General features: G+C 43.2%; 1 protein-coding gene across 3 annotated transcripts in view; it reads right to left on the reverse strand.

The window, feature by feature from the left end:
• Window positions 1–2,972: 2,972 nt before the first annotated feature.
• The window catches only part of LOC106579986 (nuclear receptor subfamily 6 group A member 1-A), a 105,525-nt gene continuing 82,434 nt past the window's right edge, over window positions 2,973–26,063 (reverse strand). For 2 of the 3 annotated variants that reach the window (XM_014160476.3, XM_014160480.3), the window contains 8 exons: window positions 14,307–14,537; window positions 13,594–13,649; window positions 11,265–11,434; window positions 10,498–10,731; window positions 10,003–10,257; window positions 8,409–8,530; window positions 8,081–8,233; window positions 2,973–7,946 (listed from right to left, as the gene is read on the reverse strand). In XM_014160476.3, coding sequence (XP_014015951.1) covers window positions 7,807–7,946; window positions 8,081–8,233; window positions 8,409–8,530; window positions 10,003–10,257; window positions 10,498–10,731; window positions 11,265–11,434; window positions 13,594–13,649; window positions 14,307–14,537 — 1,361 coding nt within the window. In that variant the 3' untranslated portion in view covers window positions 2,973–7,806. Of the gene's footprint in view, window positions 7,947–8,080; window positions 8,234–8,408; window positions 8,531–10,002; window positions 10,258–10,497; window positions 10,732–11,264; window positions 11,435–13,593; window positions 13,650–14,306; window positions 14,538–14,729; window positions 16,668–26,063 lie in introns of those variants that run through there. The other variant, XM_014160481.3, reaches the window with a different exon arrangement.

The raw sequence follows: 26,063 nt of genomic DNA on the forward strand, positions 1-26,063 counted from the left end.
ACTCTCCTCTCAAAATTTGGAGACAGATCTAAAAGTCCTCAATCTCTTTTGCCTCCAAATTGTTATAGACGCAAATACAAAACTTTAAACAAATTCTCATTTGTTTTCCCTCAATTTCATTTCCTGGCCCTGAGAATCAGGGTTATATCGCTCAATGTTTGATATGAGCATTTATTAAAATGCTGTTTTCATTTATGAGCATGCTCTCATGAAGGGAATCAGATTGAAGTGATTAACTGGACGAGCAGATGTTCAAATGTTGGCGTCTGCCAGAAGCCCATTTGCATTCAAGGTTACAACAGCCTGGTAGGTATTCATTAGGTAAGATTATAGCATTTATAGCTTTTTATCCATTATAAATCTCTGACACCAGACAGAGAATTTGAGGAGACAAGAACAAAATATATATTTAAAATATATGTATATTTATAAGGCCAAACATATCTTAAACAATATATACAAATTATTTGAATCCATTTTCGATTGTTATTTCCTTATAAACTCAACAGGCATGTCATTTGTTCCTGTTGTACATCTTTAAAGGGGCAATCTGCCATTTGAACATCGATTTAATGATTTATTTATTTACTTTTTAAACTTTGAAATTAATTATTTACCCATTGATTCTTGAAGAATAGCATATACAGTAAGAACTCAAAATATAAGCTTGCTTTACTCCATTGTTTGCAAGCAGCATAGCCCCAAAACATGGTTAAAATTATTATTTTAATATCATGGATGATCAGTCAATGCATTCATTGCTCTGTCTATGAATTTGACAGTGGTTACATTTCTCCAGGCCCAACTTTGTTATTGTTTAAACCGCAGATTTCTCCTTTAGCAACCAGAAGATCATTATGGAGATTCAAGGGTCTTTCAGCCTTGACAGTACAGGCCTATCAGTGTCCACTTGGATTTATTGGCCTGTGTCCTTTCTGCCACGCTCCTGAAGTGTGGTTTCTCCAGGTGTGGTCATCTCCCCCTCTCTCTCGTCTCCCCCCTCTCCACATCTCCCCACTTCCCTTGGGGGGGCCCTATCATGTTGTTCCCCTTGACCCTGGCGCACTCCAGCCCCGCTGCCTTACGATAACAGTCCCACCATTCCTCACCCTCTGCCAACTGACACACTTTCAGAGGGATCTAACCTTGTTCCCTCACATTTCTCTGATGCCGCCGCCATTTCCCTACAGTCCATGCTACATGCTCCCGAAATGCTCTCTCTCTCTATCTATCTTTCTCTATCTCTTTCACTCTCTCTCTCTATCTATGTCTTTATCCACCCTCTCTAAGGATTTTTCCTACCTCACTTTCTCCATCCCCCTCTCTCTCTCTTCACTTGTATCTCTCTCATTTTGGTGAGGGGTCAGGCCTTGACACGTCTCCAAGAGTAACGTAAATGGGCTCAACCTAAAGCACAGGCAGGTGTCATGGGGCTAGTTGAATTAAACACCAACACCATCACTGCTACCAACAAAGTCATATTACAGTAAAAGCATACACCGTCAAGGCACTGAGCGAACAAAATTAACAAATGATAGTGCAGTTGGAGGAGGAATATGTGTGTGACTCGCAAAGGCTTGTTATGATGAAACCCCTTGGCAAGACAAGTAAAGATGTGTCATTTATTCTAGATTGTCTTTACATCTTAATCAAAGCAGCAATACTCCCCTAAATCTGTGGTACTGTGCTCTTCTATCTCAGCTCCAACTCTGTGTTTATCAAACCTCTGGCTCTTATCAAAGAGATAGGATATTGGACTTTTAGTTCTGATAAGAGAACCTGGCTCAGAGGGTGGCATTTCTAAAGGGCAGCTCCCGCTATGGTGGGCCACTCGAAACCTAACGCTGCCAGGGCCTGCAATTAAGACCTCTCAACCCTGTCCTGACTGGGAGCTGCACAACACATACTATAACCATATTTGGTTCAGAATATTTTGGTCTTGACGATGTTAATGATTTTGTGACTTTTATAGGGTTATAATAATGCATTGAATTGTGTATACTGCATTTGTCATGGTATGGCCCATTTCTCTATTGTGTGTGGTAGATGTAAATAGTGGTATTGATAGGATTTGCTATTATGTCAGATATACACCATCATATTCAACACAATCCATGCACAGGATACATTTTCCCCTTTGTTATCCCTGCATGATACATCTCCATTGAAAGGGACTCCACACCTCCAGCCTTGAGTGAGCCTGAGAGTGGAGGTCAGTCAGTGAAGGAGGGGATCCTGTCAGAGGAGAGAAGAGGGGCTGCTGTTAGAACAGCCTGTCAAAATCCCCTCGCCTTGCTCAGCCTTGAGCAGATAAGTAGGCCCTTCTCTGCCAATGGACCACTCCTGGGCCGGATCACAGACATGATGCAAGCAGCAGCTCCACTGATCAATCTCCAGATAACCTAAACAGGACAATGTCACTGTCGATCGTGTGTTTGGCCTCGATCTCCTCCTCTCCTTTGACTATATGAAGTACGGCATTGAGATTCATTGCTTTACATTTCAATATGCATTGCAGTTCCATTCAGCTTTAGCATTCAGATTCTACCAAAGGTGCAGTACACTGTGATCCTGTCCCTGGTCCTGCGTTTTAGTTACACCCTAAATGTAGATGATCATAATTCATGTTGTCTAGATACAGATCTTTCTCTCTCTATTGCAGGAACGGTTTGTTTTTGTGTATGTGTGTGTGTGAATGATAGGCTTTCTCAGTCTGCAAAACAAATTAGGCTAGATGGGTCAGGGACACACAGATTAGGCCCATCCAAAATCTGCTGACGGGCTTCAAATGACAGAGAAAGAGTGTGTCCCTTAAACCCTAGATGTACAAGTACATGTCTTGGTAAGCTTAATACTATCAGATAGCAATGGTTATTTTTGTTTATAGCAAATAAGCATCAAACAAAAGGGAAGCATAGACTCTTCACACTGGTCACTAACCTGTTAAATAATAATTGACATGACAACAACTGCACAGTTGCATAACGTTCACATTTATTTGGTTTCAAGTCCTAACATATTCTAAACATGCGTTTAACACATATGGATCACATTTGTCACAGGTAGTTCAAGTAAGAAAAGCAGAGGAGAGAGGTTTTTCAAAAGATTTAAAGGGATACTTCGGGATTTTGGCAATGAAACCCTTTATCTACTTCCCCAGAGTCCGAGTCACTTCTACCTAGCATTAGGGAAAGGGGGATACCTAGTCAGTTGTACAACTGAATGCCTTCACCTGAAATGTGTCTTCCGCATTTAACCCAACCCCTCTGAATCGGCGCAATGACTGGAAATCTATGGCAACAGCTAGCATGCTAGTTGTTGCATTTGAGTTCCATTCATTGAGCTAACGGTACTTAGCATTGGCTCGCGAAACTACCTCTAACTTCCCTCATACTGGATGCAGAGACATAAACATGGTATCCATGAGTTCACCTGACTCTGGGGATCCCTTAAAGTATCCTTTTAAGGAGAAGAAAACATGGCAGATAAAAATGTAATGCATTTCATCTGCGTATCCAGTGGTGCAGATTCAACGGAAATACTTTAAGACGTTGTTCCCTGAGATATGTTCTGATTTGATCTGCTCTAGTTGCCCCATTGTGGGCTCCTTAATAAGGAGCTTCAACGAATGAATTGTAATAACACTGAATAAGCTTGTAATAACACTGTTATAACAGAAAACCATTCATTGTTGAGATGAGTGAAGAAAAGCATGTTAACAGGATATGACAGAAGGGCCAAAGTTACATTCTAATGAATAATCACTCACAAGCAGCATTCTAAATATCAAACATGATACTGATCATTTAACCCTTTTAAAGTCTTTACACTTCGCCTTTACATAGTTTGGTACACCCCATCTTAAACTATATAAATATAGTGAATGAACACAATACATTGATTGGAATACCATACTGGGTTACATGTTGCTATATAAACTGTACAAAGAAACACTGATTCACCAGTAAAATGGGAAGTATTGATAAAACGACCGCAGAAAAGTGAACAAATGGTAACCGCCTATGGCATGTGATTACATACAGTATGCCGAGATTCCCATAGAAATGATTTGGTATGGTAATCAGGTGTGTTTGATTTTATTTGGATCTCTTTTAGTCCCCATTTGGACTAATCTTTCAAGAGTCCTTAAAGTGTTTATGATTGGTAATGTACGGTCATGATGTTGTAGATAAGTCATCAGTCTGATCCGTTTTCATTGATCACTTGGTGTGACGTTGTAAAGTACATGATCGATCGCAGAGCAAAGTTGTCAGAGTAAATGTAAACTGGCAAGGTGGTCAAACTGACTCCCATCCACCAAGGGTGAGGCTGCAGTTTCTCCTGAGGTACCACGGAAAAACATATCAGGAAAAGTTTACATGCAAAATAGGTAACAGCGAGGTAACTGGATGAAATAAGAGACACAAAATAACAGAACATTGGTGCAATGAAACCAATAAATATGATTTTTTTTTAAACATTACCTGTGTGAAAGATAGCAACGTGATGACACACAAAAAGAGGTAGTTTCAGTATAGAAATTGCAAATTACATATCCATTATCTGTAAAAACACATTCCAGAAAATAGTAAGAATGGTAATGAGTTTGTATTACATGTGTTTCAAAACATGAGAGGTGTTGGCAGCAAGGTAGCAATGTAACGTTTGATTTGAAAAGAGACTGCGAGGAATAATCTGCCACTTAGAGTCCCTATATTCATGTATGATGGCCAGAGTGACACTGTATGGCAGCAGCAGCACTGGGCTAGGGTCTCAAACACAAGTATCCTAAAAATGTCTGATCCCTGAGTTTAGGAGTGCCATATGCACTGAGCCCCCCAGACCAGTGGCTGGCTGCTCCCCACCATGGCTTCTGGCACACCGCAATGTTCTCTGCTTTGTTCACAGATGGTCAACTGAAAGAAAACAGTGTGTGACTCCCATCTAATATCTGAGTTGAAAACTCCACACCTCAGGCCCAAATGACACTGGGGAATACAGTAAAGGCTTTGCATGTGAAGGATCATGCATAAATATGCATACTATTTACCAGTTTCACAGGTGCCTGTCTTCTGCTGAGTTAATTCACTGTCTGCAGATATCATTTTATTCATCAAATCTGTAACATGTTTTTGGTAATAGCAAAAGTGATCAATCCATAAACACTTTTGAATTGTAATATCAATACCATACGCACTATATTCTTTGGGAACTTAAATTACAGCAGAGACAAGGGAATGAGTTGATAGAATCACATCCAACATCCATGTCAATGTAAACAAACACTGTATAGCCTCAAAACATGGTTAAAACTAGAATTGATGTCATGGATGGTCAGTCCTTGCATCCATAGCTCTGTCTATGAATTTGAGAGTGGTTACATTTCTCCAGGCCCATCCCTCAGCTTTTTACCAAAACTAAGGCGGGGTGACCACTTTGTTATTGTTCTAATTAAGGATTCTAGCTTTAACAATAACATTGAAAATGTATAAAAACAAAACATGGAAAGGTGGCTACTTGAAAACTACTGAAAGAAAGAACACACCATTGGTGAAAGTATTCAAAGGTTCAGGGCATAAGATAGTACAGTGTTAAAGGAACATTCCACCCAGAGATGCATCATATGGGGATGATTTCTGTATTCTGAAAGTTACATATCTTTAAAATTGATTGCTGACAAGCAAAACATTTTTGGGACTATGTCAACAACGGACAAATTGTCCTTTAAGGCAGGTAGTAGTGTTAAGGCTGAGATAGACAAACTAGGATGGACTTACAGTAGTGATGAAGGGAGAGAGTAAGCCTACCTGATAGTTGAGGTTATTTTGAGCATGCTCAGTTTGGAAAGGGGCATCTCTGGCATTTCTGCCCTGTCTCAGACCACCTTCAGCCAAATCAGCTCAACACTGAACTGGGAGTACTGGTTCACCAGTTGTTTTAAATCTGTTCTGAAACAATCTGTTCTAAAACATGCCCTTAAAACCAACACATTCACTTTTGTAAAACAGGAAAGTATTTGAAAAAGAAAACACCTTCTAAAAAGGACCTACAATGTCCTGAATCCTACGACTACAAATCCTACAAGTACATCAGCATTGTGATCACTGAATAACTCCTGAATGCAATACATAACACTCACTTTACCCTGTTTAAATACAGGTCCACAAGGACCTGAGAGAGAGGAGCATGCAGGGTGGGAACTTTGCCAAGGTCATGGTCAAAGAATGTGTCTTGCCTCACCACAGCACGCATAAAAGAGAGTCGTTTTAAGGACTGCATTGCCCCAAATGTTCAAACAACGGTTACTATGAAACAGATAAAACTTGAATGATCAAAAAGACTCTTCAAGTGGGTGAAATTATCATCTCATACTTAGAAAATAAAGAACCTATTTCTCTGTATGTTTCTTTTTTAAAACAATGTGCATATCTGTCTCAGATGATGTGCAAGCCGGAAGTAACCTCTAGTCCTTCCAGATGAATAGACAAGCCCCTAATGTCTCCTCCATCTCTCCTCTTTTACAGCCAAAAAGTAGTCACCTGAGCATTCCTAACCCAACACTGTCTGTCTAAAGATGTAGTAGTAAAAATGAGCAGGCCAGCATTTCCTTCTAGCCTAACTGTGCGGACTGGACCACCAACCCAATGAGCATGTGCAGAGGCTAAGGATTGGGCAAGGGAGTACCAGTGGAGGGCTAAAAGTTGTATGTCTGGAGCAACAAATGGGTGCTACAGGGACTAGGAGGGAAGACAGTGGGGCCTTTGTCTGTGGTGTCTCAGCGTTAGGGGTTAGGACGGGAACCAGCTACACTGTGTGTCTGTCTGTCAGCAGAAGGTCTCCCCTCCAGCTCCAACGCACATTGATTCATTTCTTATTCGGGTCCTTCATTGATAAGAAATCATTACACTGAGCTATCGGCTCATCACCCATCTATGGGTTCTGCTTGAAAAAGCTTTGCATAACACTTTGGTCAACAACAACAAAAATCAATACAGCTAATAGCAAACTTCCCCTACCCCTGCAATTCAATTTGTTCCGCAGTCTATGATTGTAGAAAATACCCGTATGCTCGTTTTCTACGAAGATCCCACAATCCAGATAAATGTCACCTCACTGAAAGTCTAGGAATGTTCAAAACTGACCAGCCCATCCCTTACAGGAAGTCTGTCTGTGGGTTCTGTAAGAGAGGGTGTGTGTAACACAGTATAGAAAAATACTACAAGAAGGGGGACAATACACCAGTAGTGAATATTCATTTGTTGATTGCAGGGGTGAACGCTTTTTTATCTTTGGTTCAATATACAGCAATGCCTTTGGTCAATTTTGTGGTAAAGGCCTACTTATCAATCTACGATTCAGGAGTTTAAAGCATTTACAGGGATTGGATTTAGACTGGGCAACTCTTCATTTCAAAACAGCGAGAAAAAGGTACCTGAAAATAGAAACAAAATCTTCCTGAGGTAGTCTCAAAACACTTGTCAACTCATTTATATCCGGCCCCATCCGAATAAAATAAATGTTTAAAATCAAGTTCTAACAATGGCAACACCGACACATTGAGCAATCGGATACACACTTGTAAACTCCAAAGACCAATGCATCAATGTGCATTTAGTTTGTACAGAAGCATGTGCACAGCATAAATCAGCATACATTCAGCTCTGTCGTGTAATAAATATATAGAGAAAAAAAAGTTTTATAAAACTAGCTGCTTGTCACATTCACAGGAAGGAGGACCAGTCCCTTGCCCTGCCCCCTAGGCCAGCTCTGAGTAAAGGGATGGTCCTAGAGCCAGCAGGGCAGGGCTCAGTTCCCAGGGGAGGTACCCGTAGAAGTCAGACAGGGGGAACTTCCTGTCCTGTAGCTGATTAGGCTGGATTTGCAGGAGTGCAAGACTGCTTTGAACAAAAGGGGGAGCTGTTCCAGGGGAACATTCACCAGCTTGCCTGGAAAGAAACATGTTTCACAGGGTGTGAGTACAGAACAATTATCCTATCACCTACCTTGTTATGGACCTTTATATTAGCATTTCATAATACACCGCCCGCCATGCCAATCCCCGATAGATGCCCCAACTTACCTGCCATGAAGCGGATCTCTGGCAGACACATCATGATCTCAGGGAAGCGTTTGGGCTGGTGAGGGTACTTGTACTCAGTGTAGTCCTGACACACGTACCAGTAGCGCTTGTTCAGCTGCTCCAACTGGGAGACGTTAGTCAAACCGCGGATATCTGCACAGACAGACAGGGACACATTGAGGAGAGGACCTTAGCTACTGTTCATGTATGTGTGACGTTTGCATTCTTTTTATTCAATAAAGCATCTGAGCAGCGGAGGAGTTTAGGAAATTCCTTAAGGATCAGTACTGTGTTTGTGTGTGTGTGTGTGTGTGTGTGTGTGTGTTACCTTGGTTCAAGAAGTTGATGGCTTTCATGCAGGCGTACTCCTCGTTGCTGACCTTCAACTGGTGGAACTTGCGGAACAGATAGATCAGCCTCTCCATCACCTCCATGCCATTCTCACTGAACCTGGAGACGGCGCATACAGAAACATGGTGAGGTTGTGAAATGTGATACGCACGCCCGCTCACTCGCAAACAACCCACAAAATCAACAAGACTACCAGCTCTTGTACACACAGCTACAGAAGTGGAAAATCACAAAGAAATAACAAAGTTAAGGGAGAGTAGATTTATGATAGTTGATTCAATCATGACCGTAATAAGATGATGAGCAGTGGGGGGGGCCTGATCCACTACAAGTGATTAAGGACATTCATCTCACTGACTAAACATTTCCTTTAGCTTTAAGGAAGGAGCATGTACTTAAATATGGCAAACTGAACAACTGTGCTCATCAATCTCTATACCCGTCTCCGCAGCTCCCCTTAAATCTTAATCTCTTTAGTACATGTGCCTACACACCGCTTAGCACTGGCTTAGTAAATCAGACACCTTCTCCTTGAATGTGCAAACTGCAGGCAAATGGGCCATTGCAACACAACCCAGCCGTAAATCCAATAGAAAATTAGGAACAAGTGTGCCAAAAGGGCTGATAATTCTGGTCTGATTTACACACAACCAAGCCCCCACAGTATTATGGCCAATCTGGGACAGAGGGACAGACCTGTATTTCATAATGGCCCAGACAGTGCTAGCCACAGTCCTGAGGAGTCGTCCACCTCACAGGACAGTTCACTGGCACACTTCCAAAACCAATATACCCCGATGTAATGGTCGAAATATCACAGCCTTTAGAGATTGTGAACCCACAGAGTGGAACGGTGGTCTCTGTAGGAGACTGTTGTTGCAGAAGGAAACACAACTCACATTTTGACATCATCCCTTCTCTTTAGAGCCATATTCAGCCACCACACCTCCCAAAAATACTACAATAACATAAGTCTAGGTAAGCAAAGACTATTGCCTTCTAACATCTGGGGCAGCAGGGTAGCCTAGTGGTTAGAGCGTTGGCCTAGTAACCGAAAGGTTGCTAGATCGAATCCCCGAGCTGACAAGGTACAAATCTGTCGTTCTGCCCCTGAACAAGGCAGTTAACCCACTGTTCCTAGGCCGTCATTGTAAATAAGAATTTGTTCTTAACTGACTTGCCTAGTTAAATAAAGGTTAAATAAAAAATAAATGAACGCCAACACAAAAGGAGAATTTTATTTACATTTTTTAAATGACGGCCTATACCGGCCAAACCCGGAAGACGCTGGGCTAATTGTGCGCCGCCCTATGGGACTCCCAATCACGGCTGGTTGTGATACAGCCTGGAATCAAACCATGGTGTCTGTAGTGACGCCTAAAGCACTGAGATGCAGTGCCTTAGACCGCCTTAGACCGCTGCCTTAGACCGCTGCGCCACTCGGCAGAAGAGGATGGTGTCCCAGCTAAATGGTCTCCTTCCATACAATGATTCCAAAATAAACGTGAACACAACCTAGTATCATTGGTTAATTAACCCTGACAGTGATCCCACTGTCGGGCAATACTCACCCCTGCATCTCGCCCTCAGAGGGCGTGTACTTGGCGGTGACGTCGGCCAGGTCTCCAAAGATCTGCGCACTGTAGATGGTGAGGCAGGAGAGCAGGATGAGCTCCTGCCAGGTGGAGCTGAGCAGACAGGTGTAGTCCTCGATGGACAGCTCGCAGAAGAACGGCAGCTTCTTGATCCACGAGATCTGACGAAACAGCAGCTCGTCGGCCAGACGACACAGCAGCGCAAACAACTCCACCTGAGTCACCTTGTACCTGACACACATAACAGGGGAGACAGAGAGACGCGGATGTGAATATCGACAGGCTTCATAACAGCAAAGTGTTCATGTCATTGTGTTGGGCCAGGAGTTGTAGCTGACCTGGTCACACGGTTGAACAATTCATATTGTAAAACACATTTCCAAATAGATGTCTGCTGGAATTGGTATGTCAAAAAAACACGCCACGGTTTGAGGGCTCAGCAGATATTTCCGGTTAAGCAGGCTTACTCACCCATCCTCTATCAGCATGGGGGTGGCCAGTGGAGCCAGGTCCTCTGCAGCCACTAGCTGCAGCACCAGGGGGTGCGACTGGGGGTAGAGGCTGCGGGGCTGGGGGGGAAGCAGGCCTGACTGGGCATGGTAGCTGAAGAGGTGAGGTAGCAGCTGGTAGGGGGTGTTCATGGGGGTGTTCATGTACTGGTCTCTGAGAGCAGCCGTGTAGCCGCCATTCAACTCCACAGAGCGACTGGACAGAGAAAACACAATGGTCAAACACACTAACACCTCAGACATTATGGAAGACACAGTAGAACTGTCACTGCCGCGAGTTAATTCACTCACAATAGTTGTTCAATTACATACTGTACTTACACTAAATGCCAGAAATTGTTAAGGGTGCCCATGTTGTTGAGGTTTGATAAATAACTATTTCTCTGCATTTCTAACATAATCAGAGTACATGGCTGATATAGATAAGTTGATGTTGATACAGAGAGAGATTCAAATAGACACCACCACACTACATAGACTATATTTAGCCTTGCTGCTTGTAGATAGACACTATGCATGTCTCCACAGCAAGAACAGCAGATACGGGTACGAATTCATTCTACAGATATCACTGCTAAGTCTGAATAGACTGCATTCAGGCATTCTTCTAGTGGCAAACACCTTACTAACTTGGCAATGAGACGTCAGGGGCACTTCATTATTTCGTAAACGGACAAACTGCTGACAATGGCTACGACGCTCCCTAATGTTGAGGAGTTGCTAACTCACTTGGATGACAGAGTGGATGCGGGTGAGGGCTGGTTGCCCTCGGAGGCGCCGTTGCTAGGGGAACTGTGGTCACTACTGTCACCATTGTTGCTCCAGGTGTGCTCCGGGAGACTGGCTTCCTCCTTAAATTCCTGTCCCGACATGATCCGCTCAATCTCCTCATCTGTGATCTGTGACACAGAGACAGAGACAGAGACAGAGAGAGAGAGCGAGAGAGAGCAGAAAAAGAGCAGAGAGAGAGCAGAGAGAGAGAGGGAAGACAGAGAGAGAGAGAGCAGAGAGAGCAGAGAGAGACAGCAGAGAGAGAGAGAGGGAAGACAGAGAGAGAGAGACAGAGAGAGAGAGAGAGAGAGAGCAGACAGAGACAGCAGAGAGAGAGAGGGAAGACAGAGAGAGAGAGAGGGAGAGAGCAGAGAGAGCAGAGAGAGACAGCAGAGAGAGAGAGGGAAGACAGAGAGAGAGAGAGGGAGAGAGCAGAGAGACAGCAGAGATAGAGAGAGAGAGAGAATATGTAAAGAGTCATGGCATTGGCAAGCCCATTAACTACTATAATTCATTCCCTTGGGTACTTCAAGTCTTTAGCTGTTAATACTACAGCATTGTTTTCAGGCATCTGAATGGATTAACATAGCACTGTTGCTCAGGGTATAATTATCCTAGGACAACTTGTTCCACAGAGGCACAAGGCCACACCATGCACATGCACATGCGCACGCACCCACCCACCCACCCACACATACAGGGCTCGTTCCACTTCAAAAAACACAAGAAAGAGGATTTCAACACCCACCATCTCAAATTGTTCTGAAATAGTTTTATTGTTAGAAACCGATAAGTATTCCTGCAACATTATATTGTTGACATATAACTTGATCTCTAAGATATTAAGCTAATTGATTGCACCCAAATTGGCCATTTTAATATATAGGATTCATATATTTAATAATAACTATAGTACCTAACATCTGATTTGGACAAACCTTTTTTCTAACAATGAGTTAGACATGAGGAATCCAAAGAAATTGTCAAAAGCCCCCCATACCCCACACCAATCCCACCCCAACAATGAGTATATAGTGTCAGTTCCCTATGTTTGACATGTAGTACGGAGCTGCAGCTCGGAGTATTGTTTCTTCATCTTATGTAATGTATTCTCAGTGAATTTGTTGATGTTTTTTTCCCCTGTTCGGAAGAATGTGTCATTTTTTGAAGTGTTTATGTCCCATCCTGCTTACAGGGTATGAACCAATATTACAATTTTGTAATTTATGTGAACTATCCCTTTAATAATGGGGGTTGGGGGAATCTTTAAAAAAAGATCACCTAATAGCAGGAACAGCACCATCTAGTGGTCAGAACTTGTTAATTGGGATGTGGGATGGGACACAAACCCAATAACTTCAATGACTAATTTCTCTGAACAGGATAAAACATTTTTTGGGGCCAAAATCATTGAGAATACATTACATAGGATGAAGAAACAATACTCAGAGCCTCAGCTCCATTCTATTTGTCAAACATAGGGAACTGATACTACATACTTATTTTTAGAGTGGGATTGATGTGGGGGGTGGGGTGGGGGGGGGGTCTGTAGGTGGCTTTTGACCACTTCTTTGGATTCCTCATGTCTTACTCATTGGTAGAAAAAAGTTTGGTCCAAATTGGATGTTAGGTACTATAATTATTGAATATTATATGAATCCTATAAATTAAAATATCCAATTTGTGTGCAGTCAATTAGCTTAATTTCTAAGAGATCAAATTATATTTCAACAAAATAATGCTTCCGGAATGCTTATGTTATCTGTTTCTAACTGCAGAAATGATTTCAGAACAATCTGAGATGGAGGGTGTCATGGCTTGCTGAAATGACATGGAACGACCCACATCTTAGCTATCCCAAAATGATATTTGAAAAGCATGGCTAATCCTTCATCTAATGTTGGGTTTTTTTACCCCCTAATTTTCGATCTTCTCTCATCGCTTCAACTCGGGAGGAGTTAATGACATAGATTGAATTGAACACTGTAAATAATGACTGGTGCTGCAAGCAATTAGGGATGCTGATTTGCCCAATTACCTTGTTTAAAGACAGCTAATGAAATGATAAGTTAATGTGAGCATGAAATCACTTTCAAGGATGGGTTCAATTCCATTTATAATATCACAGTTCAGGGCAATGGGTTAGAAATTACCAGCATTTTTACATAACAATTCTTAGTAAGCTATTTAAATTGAAATAAAAAATTCAGAACAGTTCTGAAATATCAAAGTCACTGTGGGAAACTAGCTTTAATTAGCTGTAGTAGAGTGCACAGTGAATATTTACCTGAACAGGCCCAATGCTTTTGTTTCTCCCTCCTGGCATGCCATCTTCCCTGATTGCTGGAAAACACACCGAACAGCCATAAGCACCACAATATGAGAAACAAACTGTATGGTTTTTAAAAATACTATGTTTGGGTTTCAACATATAAAAAACACTCAAGTACAGTACAATTCCTAGAGGGGTTGTGATAGCAACATTGGTACTATGTCTCCACCTGGTGGCTGCTATGATTGTGCCACAGCAGATCATCAAGAAAGAGTTCAGCAAAATGTGAAACTTCATCTACACAGTCAATCCAGCAGAGAGCACTAGCTACATAACAACAGAGCTGGGCGGCCTAGCTGCGAGCTGATAAGAGGGTGGGGTCATCACTAGTTAACACTGCCACAAAGTCAACCCCCCCCATTTATACAATTTATCTTCTTAAAATCACATGTTAAACCTTAGCATTAACCCTAACCACACAGCTAATCTTATGCCTAACCTTAAATTACATTGTTTTTGTTTTTATATATTTTTTAAGATATATAGCCAATTTTGACTTTGTGGCTGTGCCATCTAGTGGAAAACCCCATGGAGATTTTCCAATGAAACCTGTGGTTCTAGAACCATCTACTATGGTTCTAGTACAGTACATTCAGCTCAGAATTCTAGGCCTCTGCATACGTGGCTCTCGTCTGTTCATCACTCTTGCCTCTTAGGTCTCCTCTTACCTTTGCGGTTCATTCCCATCTGTAGACACTTGAGCAGGCGGCAGTATTGGCAGCGGTTGCGCTGCTTGCGCGACATCTCGCAGTTCTTGTCGCGGCTGCAGCGGTACACGCGCTTGTTGCAGATGCTGCGCTTGAAGAAGCCCTTGCAGCCCTCGCAGGAGATGATGCCGTAGTGCAGGCCTGTGGCGCGGTCTCCACAGATAAGGCAAACACGTGGGTCAGCTGCAACATCTGACAGAAGAGACAGAATGACTGGTTAGAGCAGAAGACAGAAAACCTGACAGACGCCTGCCACATACCACAACATTCAAGTAACATCAATGACAAGTTGGACATAATAAAGAGAAATATCTACGGAGAAAATGCAGCATGATCAAAATTGCTCTCAGATCTGAAAGGAAAGCCGTTGCCATAAGTCCTCACCCAGCATATGTATCCTACAGCTCTAACCATCGTCGTGGAACTTAGGGTAGCCAACCAGTGTAACCAGCTGGATGTTAGGAGGAAGAATGGGCAGAGAGGGCAGACATCTTGAATGTTTTATTCAGTAGGTCTGAGCAGAGAAAGGGCCAGGCTAAACGACACGCTGGGCTGCCTGGTGATTTGTTTACAGGCTCTCCTTTCCCTTAGACACAGTGGCAGCGTCATTTCAACTCTTCCGTGTGGCTATAGTCTAACACCACTCGGTGACTAGATTCACTCCCCTTTTCATAGATACAGAGTACATTGAAACGCAAGCCCACGTAAGGTCTAAATCTCTCACTGTGAGCATAACACGCTGGTGTGACAAGGGAATTTATATTTGTTTAAATATACAATACCAAATAACAGTTAATGATTCTCTAACTCCACAGGCGGGCAGTGACACCTTAATTGGGGATGATGGGCTCATAGTAATGGCTGGAATGGAACAAATGGAATGTTATCGAACACATCAAACACATGGTTTCCATATGTTTGATACCATTCCATCCACCCAATTCCAGCCATTATTCCGTCTTCCCCTCGGCAGCCTCCAGTGTCCAACTGGTAGGTTCATATCACAGCTGTCTTCTTTAGGAGACAACACAGTGCAGACCAGAGCCTTTACATTTTAGCCTTAACCTTTGTTTCCTCAAAGGGTATATGGTGCAGCTTTTCTGCTGAGTGTTTCAAAATGTGAAATGTTGTTAAGACCAAGTGAGGGCAGTAACTTGGAACACATGTTGGGGGATATTTGGGGGCTTGGGTAAAGGCGAGGGAAGGGCTGCCTTTGAGGAAGTAGTGGAACAGGATGTTCCAAATGAAGCACATTCAAAAATAGTTGGTTAAATTACACAGCGCTCTGAGTTTAAGGTTAGCCAGCAGATTAACAACATGTGGTGACCACGAGAGACCCAGATGTGAAAACAGAATAAAGTTCAAAACACCTAGCTTACTACAGTAGCCCTTATCCCCAAATACCAATATCACTGATGCTAAATAGCTTTTGGCTTTACATTCATCTCTATAGAGTCACATTTCTGGCTTTCATGTGTCTGTGTGTGCATACGTTCCATTGGGTGTGCGTGTTGGAGTTTGGATCATAGAGAGAGATGTACTTAAAGCTAGAATCCTTAATGGAAACAATAACAAAGTGTTCTCGCCTGTTTTGCTAAAAAGCTAATGGATTGGGCTGGAGAAATGTAACTACTAGACCTACGGGCGCAAGGACTGACCATACATGATCCCAAATGTAGAGTTTTAACCATGTTTTGAGGCTATACAGTTTAGATTTACGTTGATTACAAACATTGTTTTACTCCAATCTTATATTTTGGGTTCTGATGGGGAACGACACTTGAACTAAGTGCATAAGGTGTGTTACTTTTTTAAAATTATTTTTTACTTTAAGTCTATTTGGTAAATATTTGTTTAACTCTTCTTGAACTGCACTGTTAGTTAAGGGCTTGTAAGTAAGCATTTCACGTTAAGGTTGTATTTGGCGTATGTGAAAAATAAAGTTGGATTTGATTTGATTGCGGCATTTATAGTTTAGACTCTTCAAATATCAATGGGTCATTCACTTATAAATCCAAAAAGAGACGAAGCAACTAAGGATTTAAATTGAAGACTTACAATCCTCTGTGAACTCATGACATTCTTAGTTACTTTACTAATCACCACAGAAACGGCACAATCTGCAGACCAGCACACTTTGAGGACACCAAACTTTAAAAAGCGGTTTAAAATCTTAGCTGGCATAATCCCCATCTACCTCTAGGTTAGATAATAAAACACTATGCAGGCAGAGAATGAATTAGACCGAAAAACCTATTTTCCCTACTCTCTGCTGTCCACCGTGTTAGTGCTACCCTATCGATCAACCCCCGTCCACCAACACACAAACACACACACACGCGCACACACACACACACACACACACACCCCCTCAACCCCCGCACCATCCCCCCTCATAAAAGCTCTGAACAGATGGGTTGACGCCATGGTTACAGTGAATAGCCCAGCAAAGCAGCGGCTGCCAGAAGAAGAGATAACACAGAACAACCCCAACCTTACTGGCTTAGCTTCCTAATTATGATATCAGTTAACAAGGCAGCCCATCCCAGTTTCTGTTGGTCAATCAGCAATTACATGGGGTTTGTTGTCCCCGCTTTATCATCATCCATTACTAAGTATAATAAAAACATTTTTTAAAGATATATATTAGTCAGTTAAGAACAAATTCTTATTTACAATGATGGCCTACCCCGGCCAAACCCGGACGGCGCTGGGCAAATTGTGCACTGCCCTACGGGACTCCCAATCACAGCCGGATGTGATACAGCCTGGTTTCAAACCAGGGACTGTAGTGACGCCTCTTGCAATGAGATTATTGGTCACATACCCATGTTTAGCAGATGTTATTGCGGGTGTAGTGAAATGCTTGTGTTTATAGCTCCAATAGTGCAGTAATATCTAACAATTTCACAACAATACACACAAATCTAAAGTAAAGGAATGGAATTAAGAATATATAAATACCTGACAGCAATGTCGGAGCGGCATAGACTAAAATACAGTAGAATACAGTATATACATATGAAATGAGTAGTGCAAAATATGTAAACATTAAAGTAGGGAGTTTGCTTCAAACAGAACTCCCAAAATAAAGTACCATGAACTGGTTCATCCTGAAAAACAGGTGACCACTAACTGGGAAAATATAAACAGTGAAGTTATCAAAGTGAAGGTTTACAGATCAACATGGGAGACTGTATTGGGAGATTTCGTAAAGATACAGAGAGAAACATCCAGAACCCTGGTTTTCACCTCCATTCTCACCTATTACACCAGGACTAGAACTGGAGTCCAAACTGAGTTCAAACCGATTCTACATGTAGATTTACACTAAAATGTCAGCAGTCGAGACGCCCACCGGCGGCAGGTGGTCCCGAAAACACACCCCACCGAACGAACGGCGGTGCGAATGTCAGATGAACGTTAGATGGAGATCCGGTGCAGTTTGTGCGCTCCACAGGCAGCTGGTGGCACCTTAATTGGTGAGGATGGGCTCATAGTAATGGCTGGAATGGAATAAATGGAATGTTATCGAACACATCAAACACATGGTTTCTATGTGTTTAATGCCATTCCATTCACTCCCTTCCAGCCATTACTATGAGCCGACCTCCCCCTCAACAGCCTCCTGTGATGAGCAAACTGAGAGCAGACTGAACTGCTTTCACTGGATTCTACCAACAGTAAATAATGACGACTGGGTTGTTGGTCCCATAACCCAGTCCTGAAACAGACTGGTGAGAACTCAGCTATAGTGGTCCTGGTTAATGCTACCTTCTCCTGAACCCATAAATTAACCCTAGCTGCTCTGAGGTAAGTCTCTTACTGACGGCCTTTGGTCAACCACTAATTCACATAGCCATGAACTTTCCCCTCATCCAGGCATGGACTAACCCATCAGATATAAGAGGCAGACATGGGTGCAGTGATCTAAAGCAACAAGGTCATTAAACCCATGCCAACCCATACTGTGTAAAGGCTTCCTTTACCTTACACATTTACTATCATCAGCGCTTGACTTGGGCTACTGCTTGAGCTCCTGTTCCTCTCATAGAATATTAGCTCAAATGTATTGTGGAGCTCCTGCACCTACAGTGGGGCAAAAAAGTATTTAGTCAGCCACCAATTGTGCAAGTTCACCCACTTAAAAAGATGAGAGAGGCCTGTAATTTTCATCATAGGTACCCTTCAACTATGACAGACAAAATGAGAAAAGAAATCCAGAAAATCACATTGTAGGATTCTTTATGAATTTATTTGCAAATTATGGTGGAAAATAAGTATTTGGTCAATAACAAAAGTTTCTCAATACTTTGTTATATACCCTTTGTTGGCAATGACACAGGTCAAACGTTTTCTGTAAGTCTTCACAAGGTTTTCACACACTGTTGCTGGTATTTTGGCCCATTCCTCCATGCAGATCTCCTCTAGAGCAGTGATGTTTTGGGGCTGTCGCTGGGCAACACGGACTTTCAACTCCCTCCAAAGATTTTCTATGGGGTTGAGATCTGGAGACTGGCTAGGCCACTCCAGGACCTTGAAATGCTTCTTACGAAACCACTCCTTCGTTGCCCGGGCGGTGTGTTTGGGATCATTGTCATGCTGAAAGACCCAGCCACGTTTCATCTTCAATGCCCTTGCTGATGGAAGGAGGTTTTCACTCAAAATCTCACGATACATGGCCCCATTCATTCTTTCCTTTACACGGATCAGTCATCCTGGTCCCTTTGCAGAAAAACAACCCCAAAGCATGATGTTTCCATCCCCATGCTTCACAGTAGGTATGGTGTTCTTCGGATGCAACTCAGCATTCTTTGTCCTCCAAACACGACGAGTTGAGTTTTTACCAAAAAGTTCTATTTTGGTTTAATCTGACCATATGACATTCTCCCAATCCTCTTCTGGATCATCCAAATGCTCTCTAGCAAACTTCAGACAGGCCTGGACATGTACTGGCTTAAGCAGGGGGACACGTCTGGCACTGCAGGAGTCCCTGGCGGCGTAGTGTGTTACTGATGGTAGGCTTTGTTACTTTGGTCCCAGCTCTCTGCAGGTCATTCACTAGGTCCCCCCGTGTGGTTCTGGGATTTTTGCTCACCGTTCTTGTGATCATTTTGACCCCACGGGGTGAGATCTTGCGTGGAGCCCCAGATCGAGGGAGATTATCAGTGGTGTTGTATGTCTTCCATCTCCTAATAATTGCTCCCACAGTTGATTTCTTTAAACCAAGCTGCTTACCTATTGCAGATTCAGTCTTCCCAGCCTGGTGCAGGTCTACAATTTTGTTTCTGGTGTCCTTTGACAGCTCTTTGGTCTTGGCCATAGTGGAGGTTGGAGTGTGACTGTTTGAGGTTGTGGACAGGTGTCGTTTATACTGATAACAAGTTCAAACAGGTGCCATTAATACAGGTAATGAGTGGAGGACAGAGGAGCATCTTAAAGAAGAAGTTACAGATATGTGAGAGCCAGAAATCTTGCTTGTTTGTAGGTGACCAAATACTTATTTTCCACCATAATTTGCAAATAAATTCATTAAAAATCCTACAATGTGATTTTCTGGATTTTTCTTTCTCATTTTGTCTGTCATAGTTGACGTGTACCTATGATGAAAATTACAGGCTTCTCTTATCTTTTTAAGTGGGAGAACTTGCACAATTGGTGGCTGACTAAATACTTTTTTGCCCCACTGTAAATATAAACAGTACCAGCACCCAAAATAAGTCCCGGAACATATTTCAGTCCAAACCAAGTACTGATTATCATGAACGTATAAGATTGGCCAAAAGCTAATAAAATGGCAGATAGCAACTTTTAGACCTCAGGTACTGTCCACAAGGGCACACTTGTGGACAGATTAAACACTTAACTACTACTACTGAGTGGTAACCTCATCTTCTTTATAACTTAAATTTAGCTGCAACCGAATCAGACATAATCCTGTCAAAGAGATGACAGAGGTCCTATATGTCCATCCCTGCTCTAAGTATACTAGAAGCAGCAGTGTGCTTTCAGAGCCCAGGGTAAGGTTCCTGTTACTAGAAGGAGCAGAGTGGACTTTCAGAGCCCAGGGTAAGGTTCCTGTTACTAGAAGGAGCAGAGTGGACTTTCAGAGCCCAGGGTAAGGTTCCTGTTACTAGAAGGAGCAGAGTGGACTTTCAGAGCCCAGGGTAAGGTTCCTGTTACTAGAAGGAGCAGAGTGGACTTTCAGAGCCCAGGGTAAGGTTCCTGTTACTAGAAGGAGCAGAGTGGACTTTCAGAGCCCAGGGTAAGGTTCCTGTTACTAGAAGGAGCAGAGTGGACTTTCAGAGCCCAGGGTAAGGTTCCTGTTACTAGAAGGAGCAGAGTGGACTTTCAGAGCCCAGGGTAAGGTTCCTGTTACTAGAAGGAGCAGAGTGGACTTTCAGAGCCCAGGGTAAGGTTCCTGTTACTAGAAGGAGCAGAGTGGACTTTCAGAGCCCAGGGTAAGGTTCCTGTTACTAGAAGGAGCAGAGTGGACTTTCAGAGCCCAGGGTAAGGTTCCTGTTACTAGAAGGAGCAGAGTGGACTTTCAGAGCCCAGGGTAAGGTTCCTGTTACTAGAAGGAGCAGAGTGGACTTTCAGAGCCCAGGGTAAGGTTCCTGTTACTAGAAGGAGCAGAGTGGACTTTCAGAGCCCAGGGTAAGGTTCTTGTTACTAGAAGGAGCAGAGTGGACTTTCAGAGCCCAGGGTAAGGTTCTTGTTACTAGAAGGAGCAGAGTGGACTTTCAGAGCCCAGGGTAAGGTTCCTGTTACTAGAAGGAGCAGAGTGGACTTTCAGAGCCCAGGGTAAGGTTCCTGTTACTAGAAGGAGCAGAGTGGACTTTCAGAGCCCAGGGTAAGGTTCCTGTTACTAGAAGGAGCAGAGTGGACTTTCAGAGCCCAGGGTAAGGTTCCTGTTACTAGAAGGAGCAGAGTGGACTTTCAGAGCCCAGGGTAAGGTTCCTGTTACTAGAAGGAGCAGAGTGGACTTTCAGAGCCCAGGGTAAGGTTCCTGTTACTAGAAGGAGCAGAGTGGACTTTCAGAGCCCAGGGTAAGGTTCTTGTTACTAGAGGCAATTAGCCAGAGCAGGAGAAATGTAAAGTAGCATAAAGCCTCTCCCAGATCTATCGAATGGGGAATGGAAGACCTCTAAAGCCCAATAGGATTACCTATGAGGCTTAAGTTCTGTCTCCTCGGGAGGCTCTTCTGGGGTTGTCATACTGTACACACACAAAAGGCTCACTCGGGTCCCACCGACACATTCAAATGTAATCCTTAGTCATTAATGTGAACATTCCACCAGCCTGAGAACAATGAGGAGCTCTTACTCAAAACAAACGTGTTGAGGTGTTTGACCCCAACACCTATTTTTGGTCTTCCATAAGGAACACTCATGTAACGAGGGTCTTTCGCACTGCCATACAGTTAACAACGTAATAGAGAAACGTCCTGCCAGAAGTAACTCCAGAGTGCAGTAACAAATATAGAAGTGTATGCTTTCACACACCACTTACTACATGTCGCAGCACGTAAGAAGTTGAAGTCCTGTAATACTCTATTATAATGATTCCGTATAAAGTGACTTTAGCCCGATTAAAGTGGGCTCTCGGAGCACAATGAGGCCAAAGATTGATGCTGAAGGAAGGGTGGAGGTATCAGTGAAGATTCACCTTAAGGTCTAAATCAAAAGCCTTTCAGTCATTAAAGCCCCTGTTCTGTGTGTAATAGAATAACACCTCTACTAAGTCTGCCAGAAAAGAGGACAGGACCCACATACTTTCCCCCTTTATTTTAACTCTGAGAGCTCTCTTCATTCTCTTTCTCAAAATGGCCACCTAAAAGGTGCTCCACCCTCTGCATTGTCTTGCATATGTTATAGATCGCCCAAAACCCTGCTCCGTTTTGATATTCTACTTCAAACACAAGCTGTGAGAGCACGCGAGAGATTTTACTGCCTTAAAGCATGTCCAAGATCACATAGGTTAACACCATGGCTCTCCAACCCTGGAGAACTACCCTCCTATAGGTTTTCAATTCAACCCCAGTTTTAACTGACCTGATTAACCAGCTAATTAGTGGCGCAGCAGTCTAAGGCACTGCATCTCAGTGCTTGAGGCATCACTACAAACACCCTGGTTCTATTCCAGGCTGTATCACAACCGGATGTGATTGGGAGTCCCATAGGGCGGCGCACAATTGGCCCAGCGTCTTGCGGGTTTGGCCGATATAGGCCGTCAGTATAAATAAGTATTTGATCTTAACTGACTTGTATAAAAAAATAAAGGTTCAATTAAAAAATATATATAATTTAAAAGCACTCCAGGAACAGGATGGGAGAGCCCTGCTTTACACTATGGATCCTCTCCTCCTCAATAAAGGTGGCTGCATGCTTCCCAACTGAAATGGTTCGGTACCGTTCGTGCATATATTATGACAACATTTTGTGATGTTTTTGTTCGTTTTGGAGATTGGTTAGGGTTTTGTCGAGTGTTCGGGAACACAAAATAAATTCTCAAGGGCCAGCCGAAGTTCTGAATGTGAAGTCTACGCCCCTTCGTCCATGATTGGTCAACTGTAGGGGTGATGCAATTCAGCTCGAAACTCAGTGTTCTCAGCATTCTCTGACTCTCCGACGAGTGGTGGTAGTTCCAGGTACGGCCACGTTTATTGAGATGGACACCTGTGAATGAGAGGTAACAAGAGAATGTCAGATATATAAATTTGGTCAACAAAAACACCATACCATTTTCCAGGAACCATGTTCCAAAAGCTTTGATAAAATTGCACTTCTCATATAGAGGTGCATACATATATACAGTAACAAGGGGAATTAGAAACAGAAAAAGTTGAATTAATTCATACCTGAATAAGGGCGCCTGAGGTTCTCATGTAGGGGGAAAGCTGCATCTCCCAGGAAAACATGAGGACTTGACATTGTGGTACCTGACAGGACAGCTGGCGGTGGTAAATCGAGGGTCTTCTGAAGCAGTTTGGACCCAAAATAACTCTCTTGAAACACTCCACCATAGCTCTCTCTGCCGTATTCCCCTATAGCAACCATTGTGAACCTGTAGCGGACATCTTCTCTGTCTTCGGATCTCTATTATGTGTTGCTAGGTAGATCAGATCTAGTACAGTGAGGGAAAAAAGTATTTGATCCCCTGCTGATTTGTACGTTTGCCCACTGACAAAGAAATGATCAGTCTATAATTTTAATGGTAGGTTTATTTGAACAGTGAGAGACAGAATAACAACTAAAAAATCCTGAAAAACGCATGTCAAAAATGTTATAAATTGATTTGCATTTTAATGAGGAAAATAAGTATTTGACCCCCTCTACATCAGAAAGATTTCTGGCTCCCAGGTGTCTTTTATACAGGTAACGAGCTGAGATTAGGAGCACACTCTTAAAGGGAGTGTTCCTAATCTCAGCTTGTTACCTATATAAAAGACACCTGTCCACAGAAGCAATCAATCAATCAGATTCCAAACTCTCCACCATGGCCAAGACCAAAGAGCTCTCCAAGGATGTCAGGGACAAGATTGTAGACCTACACAAGGCTGGAATTGGCTACAAGACCATCGCCAAGCAGCTTGGTGAGAAAGTGACAACAGTTGGTGTGATTATTTGCAAATGGAAGAAACACAAAAGACCTGTCAATCTCCCTCGGCCTGGGGCTCCATGCAAGATCTCACCTCGTGGAGTTGCAATGATCATGAGAACGGTGAGGAATCAGCCCAGAGCTACACGGGAGGATCTTGTCAATGATCTCAAGGCAGCTGGGACCATAGTCACCAAGAAAACAATTGGTAACACACTACGCCGTGAAGGACTGCAAGGTCCCCCTGCTCAAGAAAGCACATATACATGCCCATCTGAAGTTTGCCAATGAACATCTGAATGATTCAGAGGACAACTGGGTGAAAGTGTTGTGGTCAGATGAGACCAAAATGGAGCTCTTTGGCAGCAACTCAACTCGCCGTGTTTGGAGGAGGAGGAATGATGCCTATGACCCCAAGAACACCATCCCCACCGTCAAACATGGAGGTGGAAACATTATGCTTTGGGGGTGTTTTTCTGCTAAGGGGACAGGACAACTTCACCGATGGATGGGGCCATGTACCGTCAAATCTTGGGTGAGAACCTCCTTCCCTCAGCCAGGGCATTGAAAATGGGTCGTGGATGGGTATTCCATCATGACAATGACCCAAAACACACGGCCAAGGCAACAAAGGAGTGGCTCAAGAAGAAGCACATTAAGGTCCTGGAGTGGCCTAGCCAGTCTCCAGACCTTAATCCCATAGAAAATCTGTGGAGGGAGCTGAAGGTTCGAGTTGCCAAACGTCAGCCTCGAAACCTTAATGACTTGGAGAAGATCTGCAAAGAGGAGTGGGACAAAATCCCTCCTGAGATGTGTGCAAACCTGGTGGCCAACTACAAGAAACGTCTGACCTCTGTGATTACCAACAAGGGTTTTGCCACAAAGTACTAAGTCATGTTTTGCAGAGGGGTCAAATACTTATTTCCCTCATTAAAATGCAAATCATTTTATAACATTTTTGACATGCGTTTTTCTGGATTTTTTTAGTTGTTATTCTGTCTCTCACTTTTCAAATAAACCTACCATTAAAATTATAGACTGATCATTTCTTTGTCAGTGGGAAAACGTACAAAATCAGCAGGGGATCAAATACGTTTTTTCCCTCACTGTAGATCCCTGGCAAATCACACACATCCAATCAACTGTCTCTCTGTACACTATTTTATTCTCGGGTGTGTTTGGATGTGTCATCACTTCCTTGTTTGGCGTAGATGGCTATTACCAGCTCATCGCCCTCTACTGTCCCGGGGTAATATTGCTGCTTCCCCCCCCCCCCCCCTTTTCATTTTTGAAGGGAGCATGCGAGACCACTCGTTCGGTTCGACTAGCCGACTTTGGCTAGCCGACAGCCGAACTGAACAACGCTGTCGCCTTGAGCCATTTGTCTGTTTTATTTCAGCACATGTGGTAATTCAAAGAAGGCATCAAAACCATATATTTAATTGAGCATCCCATGTGAAATGCCTGACTTCCTTCAATGAGAAAAACACAATGATCGTTAGTTTCCTTCATTCACACCAGCAGAGGCTTATTTGCCAAATCTGTCACCCTCTCTTTCAAGTGCATGGCCACCATATAATCACAAACACTTGATCTCAATGTGTCACATCAAACTCTGGCTCCACCTCACCAACCCCTCCCTGTATGGCAGTCAGTGGTCCAGTCCATCAAACTGGTTCTGTCCTGGTTCTGGTCACCTCCCCTCCCCCAGCTTCTCATGGATCATGTGATGGGGGTGATAAATCCAAAGTGACGGGACATGTGGGAGAGTTGTAAAGTCAAGCCTTTGCTTCATCTTGAACTCTACCCTCTCTCTCTCTACAGTCTGGGTCCTGTGACTGCCTCCTCTCCCTCCGTCCCTCCCTCTTCCACAAGGCCTGCTGAAGGGTATTTCACTCAGCGGTTTTGTCTTGTGTTTCCATCACAATCATCCCCAGCTGAAAGGCAGCGGGGGTTGAAGGGATCTGCTGTACTTTTCCACTATTAATTCCCCTCCTACCTCCCTCCCTCCCTTCCCTCCTTCTTTACATCTCTCTCTACTCCATACTCACTCCTTTATGGGAGGAAAGGGTGCATGCTTTCTCCTAATTAAGTATAGTACCTGACGACTCTCTCGGC

This window comes from Salmo salar, chromosome 20 (genome assembly GCF_965601325.2).
Source record: "Salmo salar chromosome 20, fSalSal1, whole genome shotgun sequence".
Taxonomy (NCBI): Eukaryota; Metazoa; Chordata; class Actinopteri; order Salmoniformes; family Salmonidae; genus Salmo; species Salmo salar.